This window comes from Motacilla alba, chromosome 2 (genome assembly GCF_015832195.1).
Source record: "Motacilla alba alba isolate MOTALB_02 chromosome 2, Motacilla_alba_V1.0_pri, whole genome shotgun sequence".
NCBI lineage: Eukaryota > Metazoa > Chordata > Aves > Passeriformes > Motacillidae > Motacilla > Motacilla alba.
Window position 1 is genome coordinate 51,782,178 of NC_052017.1, and position 23,359 is coordinate 51,805,536.

General features: G+C 40.7%; 1 protein-coding gene across 6 annotated transcripts in view; it reads right to left on the minus strand.

Moving 5' to 3' along the window:
- Positions 1 to 23,359, minus strand: part of HECW1 (HECT, C2 and WW domain containing E3 ubiquitin protein ligase 1) — a 246,687-nt gene that overhangs the window by 22,712 nt on the left and 200,616 nt on the right. For all 6 annotated transcript variants that reach the window (XM_038129377.1, XM_038129379.1, XM_038129376.1 and 3 more), the window contains 7 exons: positions 19,247 to 19,352; positions 18,973 to 19,069; positions 16,965 to 17,048; positions 15,877 to 15,986; positions 13,662 to 13,782; positions 12,128 to 12,241; positions 9,166 to 9,318 (listed from right to left, as the gene is read on the minus strand). In XM_038129377.1, the coding sequence (XP_037985305.1) occupies positions 9,166 to 9,318; positions 12,128 to 12,241; positions 13,662 to 13,782; positions 15,877 to 15,986; positions 16,965 to 17,048; positions 18,973 to 19,069; positions 19,247 to 19,352 (785 nt within the window). The remainder of the gene's footprint in view (positions 1 to 9,165; positions 9,319 to 12,127; positions 12,242 to 13,661; positions 13,783 to 15,876; positions 15,987 to 16,964; positions 17,049 to 18,972; positions 19,070 to 19,246; positions 19,353 to 23,359) is intronic.

The following is a 23,359-nucleotide window of genomic DNA, read 5'->3' on the forward strand; positions in this document are numbered from 1 at the left end:
TTATTGCTTCTTTATTTAACCTAATCAGATTCTTCAAGTCTTTTCCTTGTCCCTAGCCATTTGTTCACTCAAAGTATCTTTTAATCTTTCTTATATCCTGGCTATATCCACCACAAAAGAACTGACAGAAAAGGTTAAAAGACTAATTGTGTCATGGAGAAGAAAGCATGAATTTATGGCAAAAGCTGCAGGCTATTCTTCTTTATCCAGAAAAATGAAAGGCAAAGATAATGTAGATAAGGGAAATTCATAAAATCCCCTTGGGCTTCTCTTCAACACAATCTATCAAATGGTTCCTTTTCTCCACACAGTAGCTCCAGATAAATGCTCACATGGAAAAAGGGTTCCAGCTCATTTGTTCAGCACTGCAGCCAAGTCAGGAAGCCTCACGCTGGAGTGGCTGGCACTGCCTTCTTGCACATCAGCTGAACTGTGCCAGAAGTTCTTACTGCAGGTACAGGAATTCCTCTGCATGGGGCCACGGCAGGCACATCACCCTTGGTGTCATGGGCTGTCTGAGCACCAGAGACACCACATGTTGGAAAGAGAGAGCTGATTTCCAGCTCTGCCTTTAAACTAGTAAAGAGATTAAAAAATAACAGTCTCTCTCTGTAAAAAGAAATCTATGCTAGGTATCATTTTACCAGTAACAAGTTCCACGAATGCAGGGGTTTGGAGGAGGAGAGGAGGAGTGTGGCAAGTGCTGAAGTGGCCATCTCTACTTGCAGAGCCATCTCCCAGCCTCGTGACCAAAATGTACAGTCATCCTCCTCTGGGAGAACCCCTGCCAGAACACAGCAGCACGAGCACAACTAACCTCATCAGCAACCAGGTTGCCTTTAACTTCTCTTGGCAAACACTCCTCTGCCCAGCAGCCATGGAGGAGATGCAGACTGAGGTATGAACTACTGGCTAGCACACAACAAACCTCTACATTTTGTGATTCTCAGATCCTAGACTTTATTGCTGACTGGCAAATCTCAAAGCAGAGAGATCAGCTTCCAGAGATCAGTGCCAATATTTTACGTGAAAATTGACAAAACTTAAATACAAAAGTAGAATAACTTATCTGAAGGTATCCAGAAAAAAAGTGATAGAGACAGCAATGGAATCACAGTCCTCTGAGTCCCTGCTCCATTTTAGTTGTTTAGTTTATTTGACATTTTATATGTTCATCAGTTTATCATCAATTCTTTGTAGATCAGTTCAGTCTGATGCTTATGGGTTGTTTTCTCTCAAACAAGCAAAAGAAGATTTTAATCAAAGACTTTGATTTCTCAGTCAAAGACTTTGGAAGAGTTGTTGGCGGGCACTTTGCAAACCTATGAACTGGTGAAGTTTCAGACATTGCACGACTTATGTTTGCTTTCCGTAGCTTTGCCATGTGTTGAAACAAACTAGTCAAGCTACAGGGAAATCCACAGATTTAGTCATCTGCCAGACAAGAGGGTCATAAAAACACAAGCTGAATGACTGCACATTTTCCTTCAATGGCTAACTACAAACACTGCAGCCACAATAACTGACTTCTTCTCAAAGGAGGCACATCCTTTCCAGCCTGTCTGGGGAATTTAAGCATGAGAGAGACTGCTCATCATAAAGTCCTGGTAAGCACCCAGGAATGTTTACCCTGCATGGTGAGAGGTGATGCAGATATCCTGAGCTAACTGCAAACAGCTCATGGACAGTGCAGAGCCCTCTGGACTTACCACCCCTTTCCAAAGCCACACACTTGGGTTTGCATTATGCTGCAGCTTGGCTAATGATCCCTGTCTCTCAGGACGAGGATCCTCACTTGAGTTAAGTCAGAAATCTGTGTGTTGATATTCAGACATGCTATGAATTGCTTGGCAGTCTGTTATAGGTCTTGTTTTGCAAATCATTGAATGAATCATTCCAACTTTTATTAATACCACTGCAAATGGACCACTCTGATCCTCTTCTGGGAACATGCAGAATAGCAGAGCCTTTGCATTTGTTTTCTGAAGCCTAAGAAAATTTTTTACTTTTCTTTACAAATCTTTCCAACTCAATTAAATAATTCTTAGTTTCTAGTCTGCCATTTTCTGGAATAGAAGTCATAAGTCACAGTGTAAAAAGCTTCCTTCAATGAGCCACAAGATACTGAATGTATACTTCAGTATTCTTGCTATCACATGAACTTTTCTCATAGACGGTGAACAGCTTAGGATTTTTCTCATCCTCCATAACTTTATTGGAATTTTGAAAAATGTTCCTATTTCAAGTTGGGGCAAACTGACAGACATTACCTTTCTCCCTTTAAAAACATACATATCAGATAAAATAAATCTTTAATATTCCCCTTGTCTGGAATTCAATGTAACACTAAGGTAACATACTGAAACTAAGAATAATTTTCAATGAACAAATGAAACTTCTAACTTTCAAAACATCCCAGGGAGAGGCCTACAGAAACAGAAATACCTTTGCTACTCAAAAATACCCAAAATGAATTTGGGTGATTTACTGAAAACAATATTGCTCTACAAGCAGTCTTTCTTTTGATGTATGAATTGTGTTACACAAAAGAAGATTATCTTGGGAATTTCTGCGCCTGCTTTAGCTGAATTTTCTTTACCTTACTGAAGTCTCAGTAATATGCAGTGAGAAGTAAGGAGGGGAATGATGACTGAGCAATACTTCATAGTGACAGCTCAGCCTTGCCATTCCAGTGTGGCTGGAACAGGAGATATGACAACATTCATCACTCCCTGGGGGTTTTCCGCCACTACCAATACACAGACAGTCACTACCCATCCTGCTGCTTCCGTGCAGGCCCACGTGCTTGGGGACAGCATGGATTTTACCCTTTTCTCCTCTGCCACATGCAAGGTGCAGACACTACCAAGATTTTCATGTGAAGACTCCCTGCTACGGGCAGATTTATTCAGCAGTGTTGCAAAAGACTAAATGGCCCTAAGCAAGGGAAAAACCCATAAATATGACTTTTGTAAATACAGAACAAAACAGAACAGCCGCCTTTCCCTCAAACCAAACTCTAATTTGGAAGAAGTGCTAGAGAGGCTACGAGACTCAGGGAAGGGAAAAGGGGTAGGGACTGTGAGAGACATCTCTTCTTTCAACTCATAAAGCAACGCCATTCTGATACTCAAAAGAGCTTGGAAAAAAACTTCCTAGTAAGAGACAGAAAGTCACGAGTAAGGTAAATATAAAGCAGAACCTTTTTATAAAGAAAAAATGGTTGCTGTACAAGCTCAGTTAGGAAGAATGTTTTTTTTCTCCTTCAGTTTTGGTTTGCCTTTAATCTTCCAATTCCTCCTGACCCTTAATAAATAATTAACCAGCTGTTGAGGCAGGCTCTATGTGATACAGTCATACATCAAACTTAATAGGAAAATCAAAGTTTACTTAAGTACAGGAGGCATTGAGAGAGATCACAGTGTAGCAGCAAGAAGGCATTTCAGTAACATACCCTTTTCACACAGTGAAAAGGTCTTATAAATTATTTCAGCTGCACATTTATTTTAATATCATTCTTGTCCAGAAGATTTACAATAGTGCTTGAAAATTTCTCATGCAGACATAATTTATTTAAAATAAGATATTGCTACTAATTAAAATTTATAGTCTAACATAACATTAAATGCTTTGGTTTTCTATGGTGCCTTTCATCTGAGAATTTCAAAGCAGTTCTGAGCAGTACTGTACATCAAACGGAATTCAAGTTGATTACATACTAGGAAATCTCTTCAGATGGAAACTGAGGCAAACAGGCAATAATCTAATTTCAAAAACAACTGGATGTAGCTTGATGCCTCTCTCTGGAGTGCTTTATCTGATTTTTAAGGGGATGATTTTTCAGTGCTTAGCATAAACAGGCCCTTTCAAGATGGCTGCAAAATTGGTCTCCTAAATTAATTCCTCCCCAAAATGTAGACCCATACAAGTGGCCCTTTCAAGCCCAAAACCAAACTCAGTGTTTCTGACTCCCTGACTAAACAGGTATTGGGCCATATGTAGGTTGCCTGTCACAACAGCTGAAAAGTCAGAGAGATTCATGAGTAATTCAGACCACATATTCCCAAGAGCTTCCTTCAGTCAGTGGAGAGGAGTAATGGCTGTTTCCAGACCTCCTGCTTAGATGCTGTGACTACATTTCTCCACTGTTTCTATAAAGAGCCACATAGTGTGCCTAAATCCATCCCATGAGCTGGTCTGCATTGGAATACAACCCTTTAGGTCATAAGGCAATTTGTCACTTTCTTTAAAAACACTTTAATTTAAATAAGTCAATCTCTGTGTAGAAGGATTAAAGGAGGTTTGTTTCCTATAGATCTGCCTGTGATGGCCCTACATTACCACACTGCAGTAGCTCCCAGCTCCTCCTACACATTTCTGCTAGCACTTCCCAGACTTTGGAGTGTCTCCAGTTTCTCCCTTCTGTCTCCCCTGAGCTTGCACAGCTCTGCTTCACATCCCCAAGCTGCTGAGCAAGATGACGTGGCTGGTTTACAGCCTGTGCCTGGGATGGACCTGTCAGCTCACTCATGCTGCCTGGCCAGCTCTGAGGACAGACAGCACAGATCCCTGCGGAGCTCTCCCCCTGCCTCTCTGAGCCACTCTCCCGTGGATCTGTCCTTTACACAGACACAAGTTTGACAAATCTTTTAGGAAATTATTATCTTCAAGATGTTTACCTTCCTGTCACACCTTCAGGTCTTAAACTGATAAGGAACCTGTCTGATGGATAGGCAGGGCAATTGCACAAGGCACAACTCATAAGGAAACTGGGGTAAGAAAACCAACCAAGCTCTCTAAGGAGAAAAGACAGCTGAAGTTGCAACATACTCAGTTCTCCTTGGGTTTATTTTAACAAAAGAAGGAAAAAACAACACCCTGCATTCTCTAGCAGGCTAGAGATGGATAGTGCTGGTTATGTGGTTTCTCATTTACACAAAATAAATAAAAGGGCTGCTCAGAGGTTGGGGCTATGCCCCCACAGCATCGTGTAGGCAAATGGAGCTGCCTTTGCCCATGTGCCAGAACACGAAAAAGCAACACAGGCAGTGCCATGCCTGAAGCAATCAGCTCTGATGGGAGACAGCATGGATTTGCTCAGCTCAACCAGTTGCAGTGACCATGTCAGCTGACTTGGAGCACAGGGAAAGCCAGATCTTGTCTGCATGGAGAACAGGTACACTAGGCTTCCATCTGCCTGCAGAATAAGATGCAGATATACAGGCAAGTCTTCTGTCTGACTGTGCTCAGTGGCACAAACTAGAATATGAGAAGAGGGACTGGAGAGAAGAAAGAAAATTCAGTATGTGAAATGAATGAAGAAAGTCCTGCCCCAAAGCAGTTCTAAATGAGCATCAAGTTATAGAGCTCATTAGGACAACGTGGCCAGCAATAATCTCCAACTCCTGGAGACCTGAGCATTGGGTCTGAGTGTATCATGTCTGTGGACTTCAGTAGGATTCTGAACAAAAACATTTTACTCACAGGTCTTCAACTTTCTAAAGATTCTGATAAACGAATGCATGAATTTTCATATAAAGAAAAACAAACAAAACACAACAGGGCTTCTCTGAGATGGATACAAAATGCTAAGCATGATTAGCAAGCTGTAAATGCCTCTAAGATAACTGTAGCACTAGGGTGCTGCTCTCTGGCTGCATAAATGTCACTGCAACGTCCACAAATGCTTACTATTACAAAAACCCATGCTGTCACTAATTCACAATGAAAACACAGAAAAAAGATGTTTCAAGTTAAGATCCCTCAGATCTCCAAATGAATGTCTGTGAATGATTTCTTTCTGTCTAGGCCATTTGGCCTTTTATTCAGAGACTGGGCTTGTTTTCACATTTTTTTCTTTTGTTCCACATTTTGCCCACTTATGTGGAAAAGGGCGAAGTACCTCCAGTGGGGGTGTATCTCAGAAGATGTTTTCAAATATCTTGGCAAAAAGCTAGCCATGTTTACCTAGATCAGACAGAATGGCTCATTACTGGCATGGATTAAAAGCAGCTTTTCTGGCTATAAGCTTCAGGTACATTCTATAGAATGCAGATAAAAATACGTATCATCAAACTCCTTTGGTCTAGGGAGTTGTATCTGTACTTTCAGATAGAAGGGGATTTAAAATATTTTAACTTTAAAAATGTGAGGTATCTTCTATTTTGTATGTTCAGTATGCACATATGTTAACTGAAGGAAAAAGTCTTATTCAATGGAAGCTTGCAGGAAAGGTGTTAAATCTCAGTTTCTCCATAAATGAGAAATATTTTCCAGTCATTATGTCTCTTTCTTAACTTGGCATATATACAACTAGTCTGTGCTTTGATGTGCTCATTTTGGACTCAGAATGCTGTTTGTACAAAGAGCAAAGCATGAAATAAGCCACTAAAAGGGGCAGAACTGTAACTTTTAGGCTGGGGAAAAAAAAGCAGTGTATTTCTCCATTCTGCCAATATGAATAAAACTTCACATCTTTGCATTTTGTTGTATTTATCTCAAATTCACCACTGTTCGCTTAAGAAAGAGAAAATGTAAAATAATTTCGAGAGCATTTTTTTGCTAGCTCTGTTTCTTAATATATCTGTGCCTGGAGAGGTCTTGCAGAAGTACTATAGAGAAAAACATGCCAAGGGTAGATTTCACATAAATAACAAGCCCCACAGCACCAAAAAGCATACAGTTGAAGAAATCTGCAAATCTAAACCAATTGTGGTTGTGTGGTTTTCGTGACTGACATCAGACTTCAAGCTTTGAAAAGACTATGAATATTAATTACCTGTGACCCTGGAACTCTCAAAATGGTTCATCTGTGTTAGCTGGTGCTTCATAACAGATTTGAGAACAGGAAAGTGATATCTATTTCTGCATGTGACAGGGAGGAGGCTCTGCTGGAATCTTATCAACAAGTAAATATGAGAAACAGAAGTTCTATCTCTGACTTTGGTGAGAATGAAGAAAGCCTGGGAACATCGGAAAACCTCATTCCTCAGGAACAAACAAGTGACAAGGCAGTTAGTGCAGTGTCCTCACAGAAGTTAGCTTGTAAAACCTTAATGGGAGAACTGAACTCAGCATCAAAAAGGTTGGTCCAATTCCTATCTTTGCTGGCTGCACAGAATCCAGAACACAGGACTCTAAGGTTACACATGAATAGCTGAGATCAGTCCCACAGTATAAAAACCATTTAGAATGTCTAGATATCTACAAGCCAATCATGAAACCTATCAGGCTAATTATAAACTGCTGGTTTCAGACAATTATTTCCATAACAGGTTCATGAAGTATTTCCAAGCACTGACTGGATTGTTTATCTTTCCCTTCGGTTATGCAACCTTGCCCTATTTACAATACTGCATGTGCAAACCTCTTCATTCATAGCATTTATTTCCTTCTGCAGGCCAAGAGGCCAAATTTATCTTTCTTAAAAATAGGAAAACAAAAATGTCTGAAGGCCAAATAACATTCTGCTTGCAAGAAGCTGGATTGATATGTGCAGTTGGAGAAACAGCCTACGTGTCTAACTGCTGCTGATTTTTGAGTTAAATGCTAACTGCTATTGTATTAGGTGTCTTTCTGCTGTTCTGTATACCCAGGACACCTTTAAAAACCTGCCTCTTTCATGCTGAAATCTCCCAAGGCACAGAAGGACAAAACGAAGGGGATCAAACACAGCATATATGTTTTGCAGTAGAATTTATCACTTAAGAAAATTGCAACTCTTTGCAAGGACAGTGTTTATAACACATGAGAGCCTAGGGCATGTTTCACCTGCTGCTGAGATAACATGGCAACACCACCTCTGGACATAGAGGTCTGTGTTCAGCTTTGTCACAACGTGGGCAGAATGATCATGGGTTTGCACCTACCTAGTTGGTCCTCTGCCTGGAAGTCAAAATACATCTCCACAAATAACAGCCTCCTAAATCAGAAGTTTATCCATGCTGTCTGTTAAGATAGGACATAGGGCAAACTTTATTTCTTCTTGAAAACTAGGAAGGCTCCAGATAATGTCTAATGAACAGGATTCCAGTGGGAGGTGAACAAGCTGTAAGAATTAAGCTGCACTCTTCCTGCTCACGTCAGTAGAGAAACACTCTAAAGCAAGGATCATTGTTAGCTCCACTGCTGGAAATGATAATACAAAAAAATTCCAACAATTTAGAAACTATGCCAGTCCCAAGCAACATCCCTTTTTTCCCTGGGCAACTTTACCAGAGGTGACAGTACAACTGTTCTTGATCTCCCACCTGCTGTAAGCAAAGCAAAGGAGGATCTGTTCACAGGAATAGAGGAATATGTACTATTTGCAATTTAAAAGGGGCCTGCCTCCCATTTTAAGAAAAGGATTCTGAGAGGAGCCAGTGAGATTGACAAAGAAAACCATGATAGGAACAAACTCATGTGGCAGCACTTCTTTGACACAATGAAATCCCACAAGGGACCAAGCGATGCCTGGGGCCCGCAGCCTATGCTTCGCTTAACCACATCTGAAGCTACCAAAGTGAAAACAACTCCCAAAGACAGACAGATCTGGAGGCAGAAAGAGAAAATGAGGACACCATAATATGTTTTCAGAACTTTTGATAAAGAAACAAGATCAGAAATTCTTCTGTTTGCATACATACTTAGTAAGCTATAATATCTGCTCACTCTTCCAGCCTTGCCCCAGACAAGCAGGGACACTCTGTAAGGGGAGAAAAGGGAAACTGCTTTCACTGGGCCTTTTTTAAGGCCTGTGGTAGGAACAGAGCAGCAATGTGGCTCTTAGAGAACACTATACAGCTTCCAAGTACAATGCTTTGTGATGTATAGAAAGGTCACACCAGCTCTTCTTAGAAAGGGACCAAGGAGATAAAGACTGGATTAAGCAGAGCTCTTCTCCCTGTCCTTTTTATATTCACACAGAAGTTCACAAACATCAAGTCCCAAGTAATGCCAGCAGGATATTTTAATAGTAGTACTTCATCACAACTGCTTTTTCAGAGCCTGCTCTTGTATTTATGTATAGTTCATCTCTTCCTTCTCACAACCTACTTCCCCACCTCTTCCCAGAATTAGCAATATTTGTATGTACTCCAGTCTAAACCGGGAGCTTTTGTTTTGCTTTTCCATTGTTTTTATTGCTCTGAAACAATTGTTCAGTTCTGCATAAAATGCTCTTACCATTCCAGGTGATTTTCAACAAAGGCAGACATGGGGCTGATCTGTACAGTGTAAGTGTCATTGGCTGAATACTCAAACAGCCCATAATAGGGATTGAAGAGCTCCTGAGACAGTAGGAAAAAGAATTCTCGGGAGGGGCCACTGTAGTCCAACCTGGAAAGAAAAAGGTAGAAAAGATAAAATGAGGCTCCTTACCATTTGAGTGGATTTCCTGGGTTTGCCTACATTGGCTTCTGTCTTAGTACAGCGGCCTGTGCAGTCAAGTGTTTCTAACATGATTTATCTCTCCTCTCAAAACTGGATTCTGACTCCTGAACAAGTTGCAATGCCAAAACTTCACTAGTATCCAGGCTGATATGGGAGGAATCATAACTGGAACACATGCCTTAAGTAGTTTACTTTCCTCTATTCCAAAAGCAAACTGGAGGTACAAGGCTCAGCCTTGCCTCAGCTGGCTGGCCAGCAGAGGGGTAGCTTTCTAGTGAGTGGGTTTGAACTGCCTAAGAACCTCTGGGTTCACAGACCAGAAAGCCTGGGCTAAAGCAGAAATTGCTCTGACCCTCCTACACCAAGATGTACCCAAATCTAGCCCCAAGGATGCTTTTTTAGCTACAGAAACCATAAAGAACAAGACCAAATCCCAGCAGAATTAAGTATCTTAAGACAGAATGGTGATTCCTTGCTTGTTCCATCCAAGCCCTTCCACTTTTCTGTTATTTTCATGTGGTACACCTTAAACTGAGCTTTGCTGCTGTATTAATTTGCTCCATAGAGAGACTCTTTTTTTTCCCTTGAATTTTTTACATCCAACTTGGACAACAAAAGGAAAACAAGACTAAAATTTTTTCCTGAATGCATTAAATGAAAACTGTGGTGATTTCTTTAAACAGATTTACTGTGGATTTATTAAAACTGTGGATTTATTAAAAAACAGATCATTCTCTAGTAATGGTAAGTAGGTTTTTCCTACATGTAGCAATATGAAGAAATGATCTGTAGCCATATATCATGTGTGCCACAAGATTTTCTGAGGTGGACACTATTCTTTCTACTTAAAGTAGAAAGTATTCTTTCTACGTAAAGTAAGTAGAAAGCTCTACAACTGGATCAGAATGGTTTGTACTATGAAGTTATAGAAGTATAAATGAAAGGGGTTGAATGATTGATTTGTGCAACTAGGAAGATGGCAAAGGGCAGATGGGCCCATCCTCCTGTATTTTATGTCTGGAGATTTAGTATTCTCTTTGAGGAGCTTTAGCTCTAGGATCATGTGAGGACATGAAAGCCTCACCCGTAAAAGAGGATGGTAACAAGCCCACACGATTCACCAGTGCCAGCCATGGATCAAGTCTGGTTCTATAGACATCGAAGTATTGGGTTAAGCCTGATAATGGCTGGAGTAAAGAACTACAAACAAGATGTGTCTATGTTCAAAAACCTTCAACAGGAGACTAGCTATTGCACTTTTTGGCAACACAATAACTCATCATAAAGCCTTTATAGTTCATTTTCAATGGCCTTTTTCTTTGAACCGTGGGAAGCTGTGCCCATACAGCATCACGTGGCCATACAGCATCAACTCTTCAGTAGGGAATTGGCATCTTGGAGTCCTTCCAGCAGAACGTATATTAGCATTAAGCAGCAGAAACCCTAGAGGAATGTATCTTCAGATGTAAATGAATCAGTGAAGAATGAATGAATTTGCACATCAAATTGGTTTGCAATTTCTCCTGAGGACACCATGCCACACAGAAAACAATATGACTTTGGCCAGTATTAGCATTCCAGAATGCTATTCCAAAAACATAAACTGAAGCGTGCTACACATTTATGCTTTACTTGTAGGCCGGAGGCAAGATCAGCTGTGAAAGATGACCTCTGTTACACAATATTGAATCCATAGAGAATAAAAAGTAAGAGTAAGAAAACTCTGATACTGAGGTCACCGAGTGATACTTTTTGAGAGTGGCAACTTCTGTTTCCCACTGTATGTAACCTGTCCTGAGACAAGGGACAGAAGCCCTTCACTTGCCACGACACCTCAGAGCTGAGTGTCAGCAGTTGCTGGACTTGTTGAGAGCTGTCTCAGGTACTGTCTGATACCTTTGGGACTGAAATCCCACACACATGGTTTTTGAAAAAAAAGAAACTTTACCTGCAAAACGACTGAAATACAATTTCATGCCTTTGTCATATGGCACACTGAAAACATGCACATAATGGTCTTACCATTACAAAAGTGTATGGATTAAGCCTCAGTTACAATATAGCTCTTGAGGTGAGCCAGGGTGGCTTTGAAAGGTTGTGCTTACATTTGAAAAGAAAAGGTCAGGGGTTGGCTTTCATCATACAAAAATGGCTCATGGATTTTAAGAGCTGTAGAAAGCTTCCTGAGAAAAGGCCTTCTCAAGAAACTTCTATTGCTTTTAGATTCCAACTGCAGGAATTAAATTTTAAGGACTAAACAGCATTAATGTTTCTCACTCAAGATGGAAACAATAAATCCACATATGGATAACAAATGATCATTAGTTGGCATGCAAAGCTAAAATTTTTAAAGCAAAAACAGATCTATTGTGGAGAGTTAGAGTAAGAAACTGGATAAAGGTCTGGTCTCTAACTATAGCCCTCAGACCGATTCAGTGTGTAAATATTGGCCTGGAGTTGAGTTTTCCCTTCCAGCCTGTCAAAAAATCTACAGCAAACAAGATGACAAAAAAATAGATTTAACCACTTAAACTGTCACTTTGAGACATCTGGATGGAAGGTGCTATAGGAAAATGAAGCATTATTGTTATTGTTATTTTTAACAAATGTTCGAGTTGATTAAGATGAATCACTTACTCAGAGGTAAAACAAAACCAGGAAACATTACATAACAAGAGAGGCTCAGCCTTAGTCAACTTGTTGTTTTGCAACATAACAGCTACTTCAGAACTGAGAGCATTCTGTGGTTCCCTACCCTTCCTCGCCGACAAACGTGACGTAGAGTTTGTTCCGCTGGAGCTCCTTGCGTGAATATGCCATTACCTGGTTGAAGGTGCCTTCCAGCAAGTGGTCACGCCGTATAATTAACCTAAAAAGAGCGGCGGAAATAAAGATTTGATGATTGAGTCTTGTGTGAGCTTGTGAGGCTGAAGGTAAACAACAGCTGTAAAGAGAGACATTCGTTCAGAGAACTTAATAAAATGGCATCTGCTGGTGCCCATGCGACTTGACCATTATGGGTTTCCATTGGCTTTTCTATGTGCCTTGAAGGTGAATTCCTTCACAATGCCATAATTAGGTTCAAAGTGCTGCTCTGCTGCTAAGACTCTCTGCAACAACCCATATGTACAAATTTATATGGCAGAGGGGGCTGCGAGTTTCCTGTGTATATGAAGTCTCAGCTTTCTGGAATTGGCCCCAAACACTTCCTGGATTTAATCCAGTGAATGTCCACGGACATATTGCTTCTGTGGCAGGGGAAGCAAAGGGAGTTATCAGCCTCTGTTTATACAACACATCTCTCATTCCCTTTCTAATCTCTACAACAACTTAATGAATAGTACTTTTACACACCATCTGTGCAAGAAACCCTTCTTGTTCATATGTTCATGAACATTTTAAAACAGACCTTCTAAAATATATTTAGTGTCTGCCTTGGACCCATTTAGCAGGACACCAAAAGGGGTAACCACCACCTAGGACTCCTCAGCTCTATAAGATCATTTCGCTGATGACATTTGCCTGGGATAAATTGCTTGGCTTCATACTTTTATTTTTTCCACAACAGATATCCTTTGGTAGGAAGCCATCCTGAGGCATAAATTCAACCAGATGCCCAGGAAATACCTTAGAAACAGCCCACAGCCTTTGGCTAAGTTGGATAACTAGATTGAGCACAACTTGGTACAGACTCAAAAGCCAGCTAACAAGATGTATGGAAAGAAACTCCACAATCAAATGAGAGAGAACCCCAAATACATGAAGACTGGCAGAAATCTCTCCAGTTCAAATCCAGGAGGGCTATCAACACAAAGAACTATGGAAAGTTAAACCTGCATGTACAGACTAACTTGTGTAGGATCATGTTCTGGTCCTGAGTGACACTGATATCCTGAGTTATACATATCTACTGATATGTAGATCCAAACAATTGGGAGTCATCCTGCCATTACAATGATATAACTGTGGTTAATATCTGGTGGGTGCTTGCCTGGAAGGATAATTATCCTACTGGCAAATTATAGGTAGGAATATGAGTATCCCTGTTTAACAGGCAAGAAATGAGAGTGTAAGAGAATATGAATCTTTAAGAAGTAAAACTTCCACACAAAAGCCTCTGGAAGGTGACTCTTTAGCAGGGTATGTGAAGATCTTATTTTTCCCTGATGGTTATGTAAAAAATGCAATCTCCAGGGTGTTTTACACTCCCTATCCCTGTCTTCATGGATAATGAATGACAAAAGACAAAGCTATGTCCGTTAGACTAACTGAGTGATTTTAATACTTACTTAATTTTCCCTGGACCCTGCCCATACCCTTTGGCTTCAAGTTTTCGATAGAAATTGCGCAGCTTGGCTTCAAAGTCCCTCCTGTATGGAGAAGGTGCTCTTGCACTTGCTCGCTGCAGCCCTGGAGGGAAAATAAACAGCGTCCTAAGGTGCAAGGGGCTTGGCATTCTTCCAAATCATGCAGCTGATGTTTCCACACAGAACCAGTTAATAAATGTGTTAGGAACTTTTTGCAGGTATACAGTGCACTCAGTGTTAGTTTTGCTCTATCTGGCATCAATAGAGTTGTAAGTTACTGTAATTCAGTGATTGAAATGAACTTCCAGGGACTGTATCCTCTTCAGTAAAAGTACTGTTACGCTCACCTTGAGTGTGCCCTTGTGTTGCCTCTGCCTTTAGCTGTGATTGAATGGAAACTGAAGGATCAGAAATGCATGAGAAAGACTGACATACATATCTACTTTTCATGGTCAGTGGCATTTAGGTTTTCTTTCCCTTTTGCACTTTTAACAGATCTCTCTCCTCTGCATTGTATAGGAGATCTCCTTACTTGGCAGGATTAAGCCTCTGAAACTCAGAGTGATGCTTCTCACTGGAGCCTAGCAGCCCAGCCAAGCTGGGAGTCAGGTTTCCCCGTTAATCTGACTGTATATTAAACACTTCCAGCTATCAACACAAAACCCTTCTGTGGCATCAAAAAGGATTTCTGTCAGCAAGAACTGCTACATTTCCCTATTACAATTCACACATAACAGCAGATTTGTCAGCAATTTGGAACCTGTTTTGGTTTGAAGGATGCATTCTCAAATTGGTGATTATTCTTTTTGTATAAACAAGTGCCATGCCACAAAAGGCCAAATAATGGATTAATGAAATGCCAGTTGCCTATCTCATTACAAAAGACAATTAAAAAAAAAGCCATTTTATGAGAAATCTGACAGCAAATGTTCCACAGGAAAGAAAAAAAAGCCCACCACATTTAGTGGGAGCCAAAAGTATCATGGTTGCCATGAGGGAAGGACATTACTGTCTCTGCTGGTAAAACAGAAAGGTGTATTTACATGCAGCACAAAGAGAATCCCTTGCAACACTTCTTTCTTCTGTCAGCCTTTTGTTTTCCCCCAGGACATAAGAGAAGGGGTGCTCTCATGGGCTCTATAACCAGGACAGAAATTAGCAAGAAGTGTGTTGCTGAAAATGAGTATTTGCCCTTGTGTTTTCACAAGAACAGTCTCCTAAGTCACATTTGTGCCATATACTTGGATTCTTGTCCTGAAGGAGATTTGCTTATGACCTGTCCTGGTATAGACAAAGGGAACTTCTTCTCACAATGGTGTTAAAACTCATTAATGAAAATAGGACATTCTGACAGAACACGGTTCTCCGGTAGAGAAGGGTTTAGCATTTAACTTCTTCACATCAAAAAACCTTTCCATTTTCCACATCCACATCCAAGTTTTGAACTTCTCTTGTCCATTAATTTTGTTTGAAATCAGATAATTTAAATGCATGTTCAAAAAGCTCCGCCAAAAAATGAATTTCTTCAGATCACATTTCTGTTGGTTCTCTCAAAATGGCCACTGGACACAGCCACACAGTGAGACTGAGGTAGGGGTTGTGTCTCTTGGCAAAAGGAGGACATTAGCTCCTCAAATTTCTATAGCATAAACAATAACTACAGAGACATAGCACAGCTGGAAATAACCTTCTCAGACAGCATGTCTTTCTGGAAAATATGTTTCCTGTCGAACCTAAGTTAATGGGTTCAACACGGGAGGTCAGGCTAGACGATGAAGATGATCCCCTCAGGTCTCAAAATAGATGTGCCTTGGGAAGAAGAGAAGCTTTTGGAACATTGAGTGGAGGAGACTGAACTTTACAGGGGTACTGGAAGTGGTGCAACACACCTTTAATTTGGAAGGTGCTCTTGGCTGCTGTCACATAAAATGAATGTGCTTCCATGTCAGTGACTTATGCTCGGAGTACACCACTCTCTTACCCTAATCCTTTCCAGCGATATAAAAAGGTATGTATCAATAGATACACAGCAGCACTGGAAACTGATCCAGCAAAAAAAGCAGCTGGGATCAGATTCGGAGTGGGCACTGGAATTAGCAGGCTGACAGCTTGTGCTGGCTCTGAATCTGCTCTTTTCTATTTATTAGAAGAAATACAACAAATGCAAGATTTTGTTCTAATTTTCCTATCTCCTTACCTGGAGAGTTTTGGGGTGATGAACAGGGTGAGCAGCGAGGAGAAAAACTGTAACCCGGATGGAAGGCAGCCTGCAGTGGTATGTAGGACATGATATCCTCTTCAAAAAGGCTGCATGCAAAAAGTCATAGGGACAGATTTAGTTCACATTCATCACATGAAGGAATGTAAATACGCAGTATGGTGCAAGTTTATTGTGTCAGATGTTTGGGTGCATCTCTGAACTCATGGATTAAAAAAATCCATAGGTTTCCCAAAGACAGCCTGGTCACTAGCAATGAAGAACAAAATGAATTTTAATAGATGTTTCATGCTAACAGGATAGCTCAGTCACTGATGGAGAGCAAAGATGTGAGCACCTTCAACACATTAGCAGAGAGAAGTAAAGATGCACACTCTGTCTCCCAGGCTGTTTTACTCAGGCCATTTTCATGTAGTTCAGTGTTCTGACTGCTTGAATTGAAATGATGGGAATAAGCTGTAAACTTCTTGCATTAGGCAGTGCTATTACAGCACACCAACCCCACCTGGGTACTGCAACATTTCCCATCTCAGACAAAGACAATAAAATAAGTTCTTAGCTGCCCTGAGGAGAATTAGGACCAGAAGACCAGGCTCTCTGGTTCCAATACAAACTGAAGCCTTATCTTCATTACCCAAACAATGCCCACTGCACTGGACATTGAGGTTTCATTTGTGTGTGGCAGCACTGCTGCAGTAAAATTACCAATTTCATAAGCAGTTACATTATTATAGTGAGAAAGACAAGGGATTTTTTCCTTTTTTGTTTTTTTCTTTCTTTAAAAAACAAGACTTTTTTTCCATTAAAAGGAAAAGTTTTGACCTGAATATTTTTTATCTGCTACTTGATGGTAACAGCCATACTGACTGAGCTGGCTGGATTTACTGCACTGATGGAGGCTGCCTTCCAGGAAGTACAAATTGACAGATAGACTCCGGCTGAATCATTTTGGACGGCTATCAGTATGACCTGATTTAACAAAATCTTTTCAATTATGCTGAGGAAGAGCCAGATCGTTTCTCTGGTACTGTAAGTAATGACATTATGCTATTGATGGAATTGATTACCTCAGCAGAATTACTAAATCTGCATCACACGACAACTTTTCAAGCCCATGGGTGCCCTCTGTCCGAATGTAATGGATCTTCTCCCTGAAATATAAGAGATATTATGGAGAGGAGAAGAAAAAAAAACCAGAAAAAAACATGCCATTATCACAGCTTGAGCCATGTATACAGTAGTTTTTCTTTGGTATTTTGCCAGTTTCTGTTTATCTCCTTATAAAAATGGCAAACATCCTATATGCCTGATTAATTTTCTAATCTTCCTAACAAACTTGCAAAAAAAAACTTCTGTCTCCATCACTCTGTTTACTGATCCAAAAGAAAGAGATTTTATTCCCTATTTTAGAGAACAGAATGATTCTTAGTCCTCCACTTTCATGTGTACATGTCAGGTAACCAACTGCAGATTTTTGGCGTAAGCCTACAACTAACATAGCACCTTTTGTTAACAGAATTTGCAGTAATGTCACTTCCTTTCCCTCTGTCAGTTCCATCTGGGAAATAACACTCTAACATATATTGATATGAATTAATCACACAGAGGTTACACAGTGTAATATGTGTTGCATGTGTAAAATCATACCTTTAGTTAATAAAAACTGGGAAACATAGGAGGATTCTAATCCTAGCAGATTAGGATCATGGAAGATACGCATCCACAGCCCAGCCTATCAGTGTGTTTCTAAAGCATTGCATTGTCCAAATATTTTTATTCTAGTATTAAATCAAAATATTATATCTCAAGTCAAGGATGTGCTCTAGAACCTTGTAATCAAGGTCCATAAAAGATGGACTTTGCATCCTCGGAGTTTGCTTAACACCTGCTGCATGAGCATTAGACAGTAGCTTGGATCACTCCTGGCCCAAGGTATAATCAGCAATGACCTAGAGGCAAAGGGCTCAATATCCTGTTACAAATCTCATTATACACTGGCTAAGCTGTCTAGCCCCTATCACTGGTCAATTTTGTTCTCTGCTCAAAAGGAGATAAAAGCATTATCTGTTCTCTGGGAAATGAGAATTCAAGTTACAGCAGAGAAAAAAAAATCTGGAATAATTTGATGGTGAAGATAAAAATTTCTCAGTTACAGAAATGTGCATCTTGAATACTGAGGGTATGTTTCATTCTATTTCTCATTTTATTTGCATGTATCAATTCCTCCACAAGGAAGTCTAATCCTTACACCCAAAAAATTCTTTGTCTGGCCCTCAGAGGTAAATGAGGAGTCAGTAAGGCTAGCAGAAAGCACACTGCAGGAATTTGGAGGCCCTCTCCACCTTCAGCAGTCCTGCAGCCACACCTCTGACTGCACAGTACAACCTAAACTCTTGGTCAAAACCTTAGCTGGTGCATATGGGCACTGCTGACATCAATTAACACCAGCTTAAGTTCTTGGCCAAAATCAGTTAATTCAAACTTTGGAATTCGAATGAGTATAAGTTGTACTGGTGATTGGTTCTGCTTTTTTCTGTTTTTAAAAAATCTAATAGGAAAGCAATGGGCTTAAGAAAAAAAAAAAGACACACTATAACTACTTTGGAAGTTACTACCTTTACGTGAAGTGAGAAAGATTAAAGACAATAGTACAATCCACTTCATAACAATGATTCTATTACTTTACAATATCTAGGCTGACTATATCCATGACAGGGGGGTAAATCCAACCATGAAGCAAAATCCTGGTTCTGAGGGACTTATTGGCGTTTTGCTGCTGACTTCCATCCAAACACTCTTTTAACTCCTATCTTCTGAAAAGCAAAGTGATAATTGCAGGTGAAGGCAGAGTTTCTGGTCATTATTTGCCCGTATTTATTTTACTTCTTGGATGTCTGAGGAAAGTAACTATAGTAACCACATGGATCCTGGTGGTTCCCATCTACTCTTTAATGGTGGCAGTTCCATTGGAGGTCCAAGTTCATCTTTTGTACTACAGTTACTAGAATTTGGTTTTCCCCACTGCAAAAAGCACTTCCTGAAAGTAGGGTAGAGCAGTCTGGCAAAAAGCAGTACCTGAGTGCATGGTTTCTGGCCAAGCTGGGCTGACGCTCCTGCAGCATCTCAAAAATATTGGGTTGGCGTAGAAATGCAACAATCTTGTCATTGTAAGCTGGAAAAGGTAAAATCAAACCGCAGGTTTTATTTGCCACGTCACCAGAACTCTACAGGGGCACACTGCACTGCCAGCGAGGCACAGGACAACACAAGGCAGCGCACACAGCTGATGAGAAGTCCTAAAACCCACCTTTGTGAGGTTTGAGAAGATAAAAAAAAAAACTTGGCTTACCCAGAGGTAATGCCTCGTGATGGTGCTGGTTTCGAATAGCTGTTACGAGACTATTGCCTGGTCTGGCCAACAGAGTAACTCCTCTGTTTCGAGAGACTTCAGAGGCCTACAAGATCAGAGAAAAGGAAAAGAATGATCAAAACTGACCACCAGTAGCTCATCAGTCAGTTAAAAGATTTGTCATTTTTACTTCTGCAGCCTTCAGAATGGTCCATGATGCTGACTGAAGGGCAGAAAGCATACATGAAAATTACAGCTTTAAACTCCAGTCAACTTAAAAAAGGCAAGTAATTCTGTGCTTCTAAATAAAGGTACACCATTATCCAGAGCTATCACACCTCCTCAGTGCTGAAGGCACCAGAATCCAGAAGTAAATGCATGTTAATGTAGGTATTGCAGTGATGGACTTCTCTGGTAGTATCACACTACATATTCTGTAGTATCAAACAGGTATTGTTTTAGCATAACCGCATTACTTCAAGGTTTCTAAAGTAATGTTCTTGAAAAGAGATAAAACCACAATGCTGCAATGTTCACTCAGTGTTGTTGAAGGGAAATTTAATAGTGGAAATAACATGAGGAAGGTAGATCACAACACAGAAAAAGGCTCTATTGTCCCAAAAGGCTGCCTAACTTGTATAACCAGCAATTGAATTGTATACACTGGAAATAAGAACATTGTCCAAAGACCTGATGAAGGGAGTAGTAAGAGGGAAATTTTTTACTGCCCCTTAACTGAGGCACTTAAAGAAAGCCACTGTTCTGTATACAGTATCTAGTGAAGGGAATCATGTCAGAAAGGCAGATTTCTTAAAAGAAGAGAAGACACTTCCTTATGAAGATATTAAAAGGCAAACAATGACATCTGGCAATGTTTGTACTAAGGCATTACTTGCTGGGTAACCTTTTGGAGACTTGTGAAAGTTGAGGGGAACCCACCTGTCTCTCATGTTTTCCTCCAGAATATGGCCACAGTGAGACCAAGAGAGGAATCATAGAAAGGTCTGGTGGAAGGACCTTAAAGATCATCTAGTTGCAACACTCCTGCTATGGGCAGGGACACCTTCTATTAGACCAGATCACTAGGGCCCCCTCCAACCTGGTCTTAAAACACTTCCAGGCATGGAGCATCCACAGCTTCTCCAGGCAATCTGTTCCAGCGCTTCACCACCCTCACAGTAAAGAATTTTCTCCTAATATCTGATCTCAACTTACCCTCTTTCAGTTAAAAGACACTCCCCCTTGTCCTGTGACTACAGTGTGAGGCTATCAGGACAAGATGCATTAGGAATTCCAATTGCCACTCCACTGGGCTAATAGCTGCTCCTTTCTCACTGCACAAATTATAGTATTTGGCAACTAACTCAGGAAGAAATCGCCCCAACTTCAATATTTTAAATGCTTAGCTCTGCATCCAAGCAAACAGTGCCAACCCATTTTCAGTGATACAGCCAAAAGCCAAGTCTTCCAACTGAATATACACAGAAACTGGGAAGCTAAATGTGCCTGGCAAGCTGCCTTTTGGAACCCATAAAGCTTAAAATGTTTACACATAACAAGATACCAGTCAACGTACTTGATATGTGTCAACACACAGATTAAACAATGAAAAATCTTAACTATTCCAACCAAACACACTGTAATTTAAAACACAAAACTGCTGTGCAAGTGCATGGTGAATGTTTCGCTTCATCATCCAGTTAGGATTTCACTTGTACCCTTTTGATTTCATTGTCTCCTCCTCACATCCCCACAGGCCAACTCACAAGGAAAGTTCAGATCAGGCTTAGGCAGCTTTTCCCCTGTGACCCAGGCATCCACTCCAGCAAGTTCTTTGTAGCCTTTACAGCATTCACTCCATTCCATGGCACAGGGGGGAACCCTGGGTGCAAGAGGTGCCCTGTGATCCACTGCCACAGTGGGCATAAGGCCTGTGTGGGAGCAGCCATTTCTTGGGCTGTTTGTCGGCAGCACGGCCAGGATCACACACTGTCCCATGACCAGCTGTACTAGATAAGATGTGTGGGAAGGTCCTAAGGCTTTGTTGGGCTCAGCTTCTTCACTTCCAGGGAGCCCTGGAGTTCAGATGAGGATGCCTATTCCTCAGGTCCTTGTAGAACATACTTGTAAGGGAATGCAGATGGTGGGTGAGCCTGTTTTTAAGGGTGATTGCTGACTCATCCTTGACAAAGACAAATCCTATGCCCTTGTTGTTACACATAATTTTACTGACCAGAAGACAGAAAGGGGAAAGGGAGGAGTAACAGAGGAGTTAAACATATATCTCCCATAAAAATTAGCACCAGGTGTTATTTGCTCATCACTTGGGAACTGCATGGTACTTCTGCCCAGCCTTGGCCTGGATCCTCCTCTTGCTCTTGTCATCATTCCTCTTTTCAGCTTTCCAGTGCCTGGACATATTTCTCCTGGAGCAAGAATTTTGGAAGGAAATGTGCATAGTGCCTGTGAAAATAAACTTTTGCTCCCCTCTTCCCATCTTTCCAGTTCTGGTTTAAGAGCTAAAGTCATCTAGATTGTAAGAATCCAGTTTGGTACACACCTCAATAAACTGGTGATGTAATTCTCTTCATCACCATCCCTAGGCATTGCTCATGCTGTGTTTGGTCTTTGCACATTTACACCTCCAAACAATTTTTCTCTGGCAACACAACAGGAAAATTCCCAGCCCTCTAATTAACTTCCATTTTGCTAACAATTCTCTTTCCACTCTTAGCTAATAGAATACAATTGATTGCTCCAATTTAGTGTTCAGTCACAATCATCTTGTCTACTTTAACTTTCTAATTGAATAATTTAATTTTGATTTGCACATTATTCTCTAAAAAATAAAAAATAAAGAATAAAGAGTGACCCCTCTAATGATTTAACAACTTGGTTCATGTAGTAAGACTAATTGACAGATTTACGTCAGGTTTTAACAGCTTTGATATTGATACTGGGATGTTGAAACCAGAGTGGAGAGTCCAAACTACCAGAGGAGCCTTTCAGGATGTAATACCTTTTCCTGGGTTTTATATCACTGTTGGATTTCAGGGGTCCATTTGAATCCTTCTACTCGCTTGTTGTGGTTTGGGTTGGTAAGGAGATGTATATACTGCCTTATTCTAGCACCTTCTCTGTGCTTCTTGCTAACAAGCACCTCTTCCCTCTCCATTGTGGATGCCCGCTTCCTTTCTCTTGCTGTCTTTAAAATGTCTACCCTGTAATCATGGATGTTGACTTCCACTGCAGATGGGAAGTCCTTTAGAGGGAATGGAAAGTGTTTCCAAACTGTTCTGTTTATAGAAGTGGCAGAAGGAAATGAATCACTTACTGACCTATATTTTAGTTACTGATGGCCACTACAGCTACCTGACCTTTTCTTCCAAAAATCAGGTAACTAAGAGTAGCAACAACGCCCTTTCTCCTGTAAAAGATTGATAACCCTTAAATAAGTGCTTAATAAAGAACTTGAAGCATTTTTTTTCAAATTAATACATAATACCATTTAATATCAGTAATCTACACAGAACAATGGAAGTTTTTGCAGAGGTCCTTTATTTCATTACTCTGGCTCTTTTCTGTGCCCTCTCTGCCAACCACAACTTCACTATTCTGATGTCCTTCAGGCTCCTTTGACACATGTACATAACATTGAAAACTGGTGAGTTGTCCTTCATGGTCCTTCATACTGTCCTGGTGACAGCTTCCAGAGGCCACACCATCTGCTCAGCAAAAAAACCAGCAAGACTGCAGACAACTGACACATGGCCAGGACAAAGCCCCATGTGTGAGTCTACAGACATGATTTATAGGCCAAAGAGCATCCAAACACACTTGGAGGAAATGGCATGGAACATGAAGCTCTTAATAAATGGACTGAGCTGCAAAGGGTTGACTATTTTCCTTGTAAATCAGGGACTTTTAGGCTCCAATCCAAAGTCCTTGGAAATCAATGGGAGTCCTTCCAGTGCAGCAGCAGACACTTCCAAATGGGAAGCTACTTGACTACAACAAAGAAGTTAGGCTATGATAAGGGCGTAGAAGCACTATGGGACTGGGTCACTAAGACACTAAGACTGGGAGGTGACTATTTCATTGGCTGATCATGCC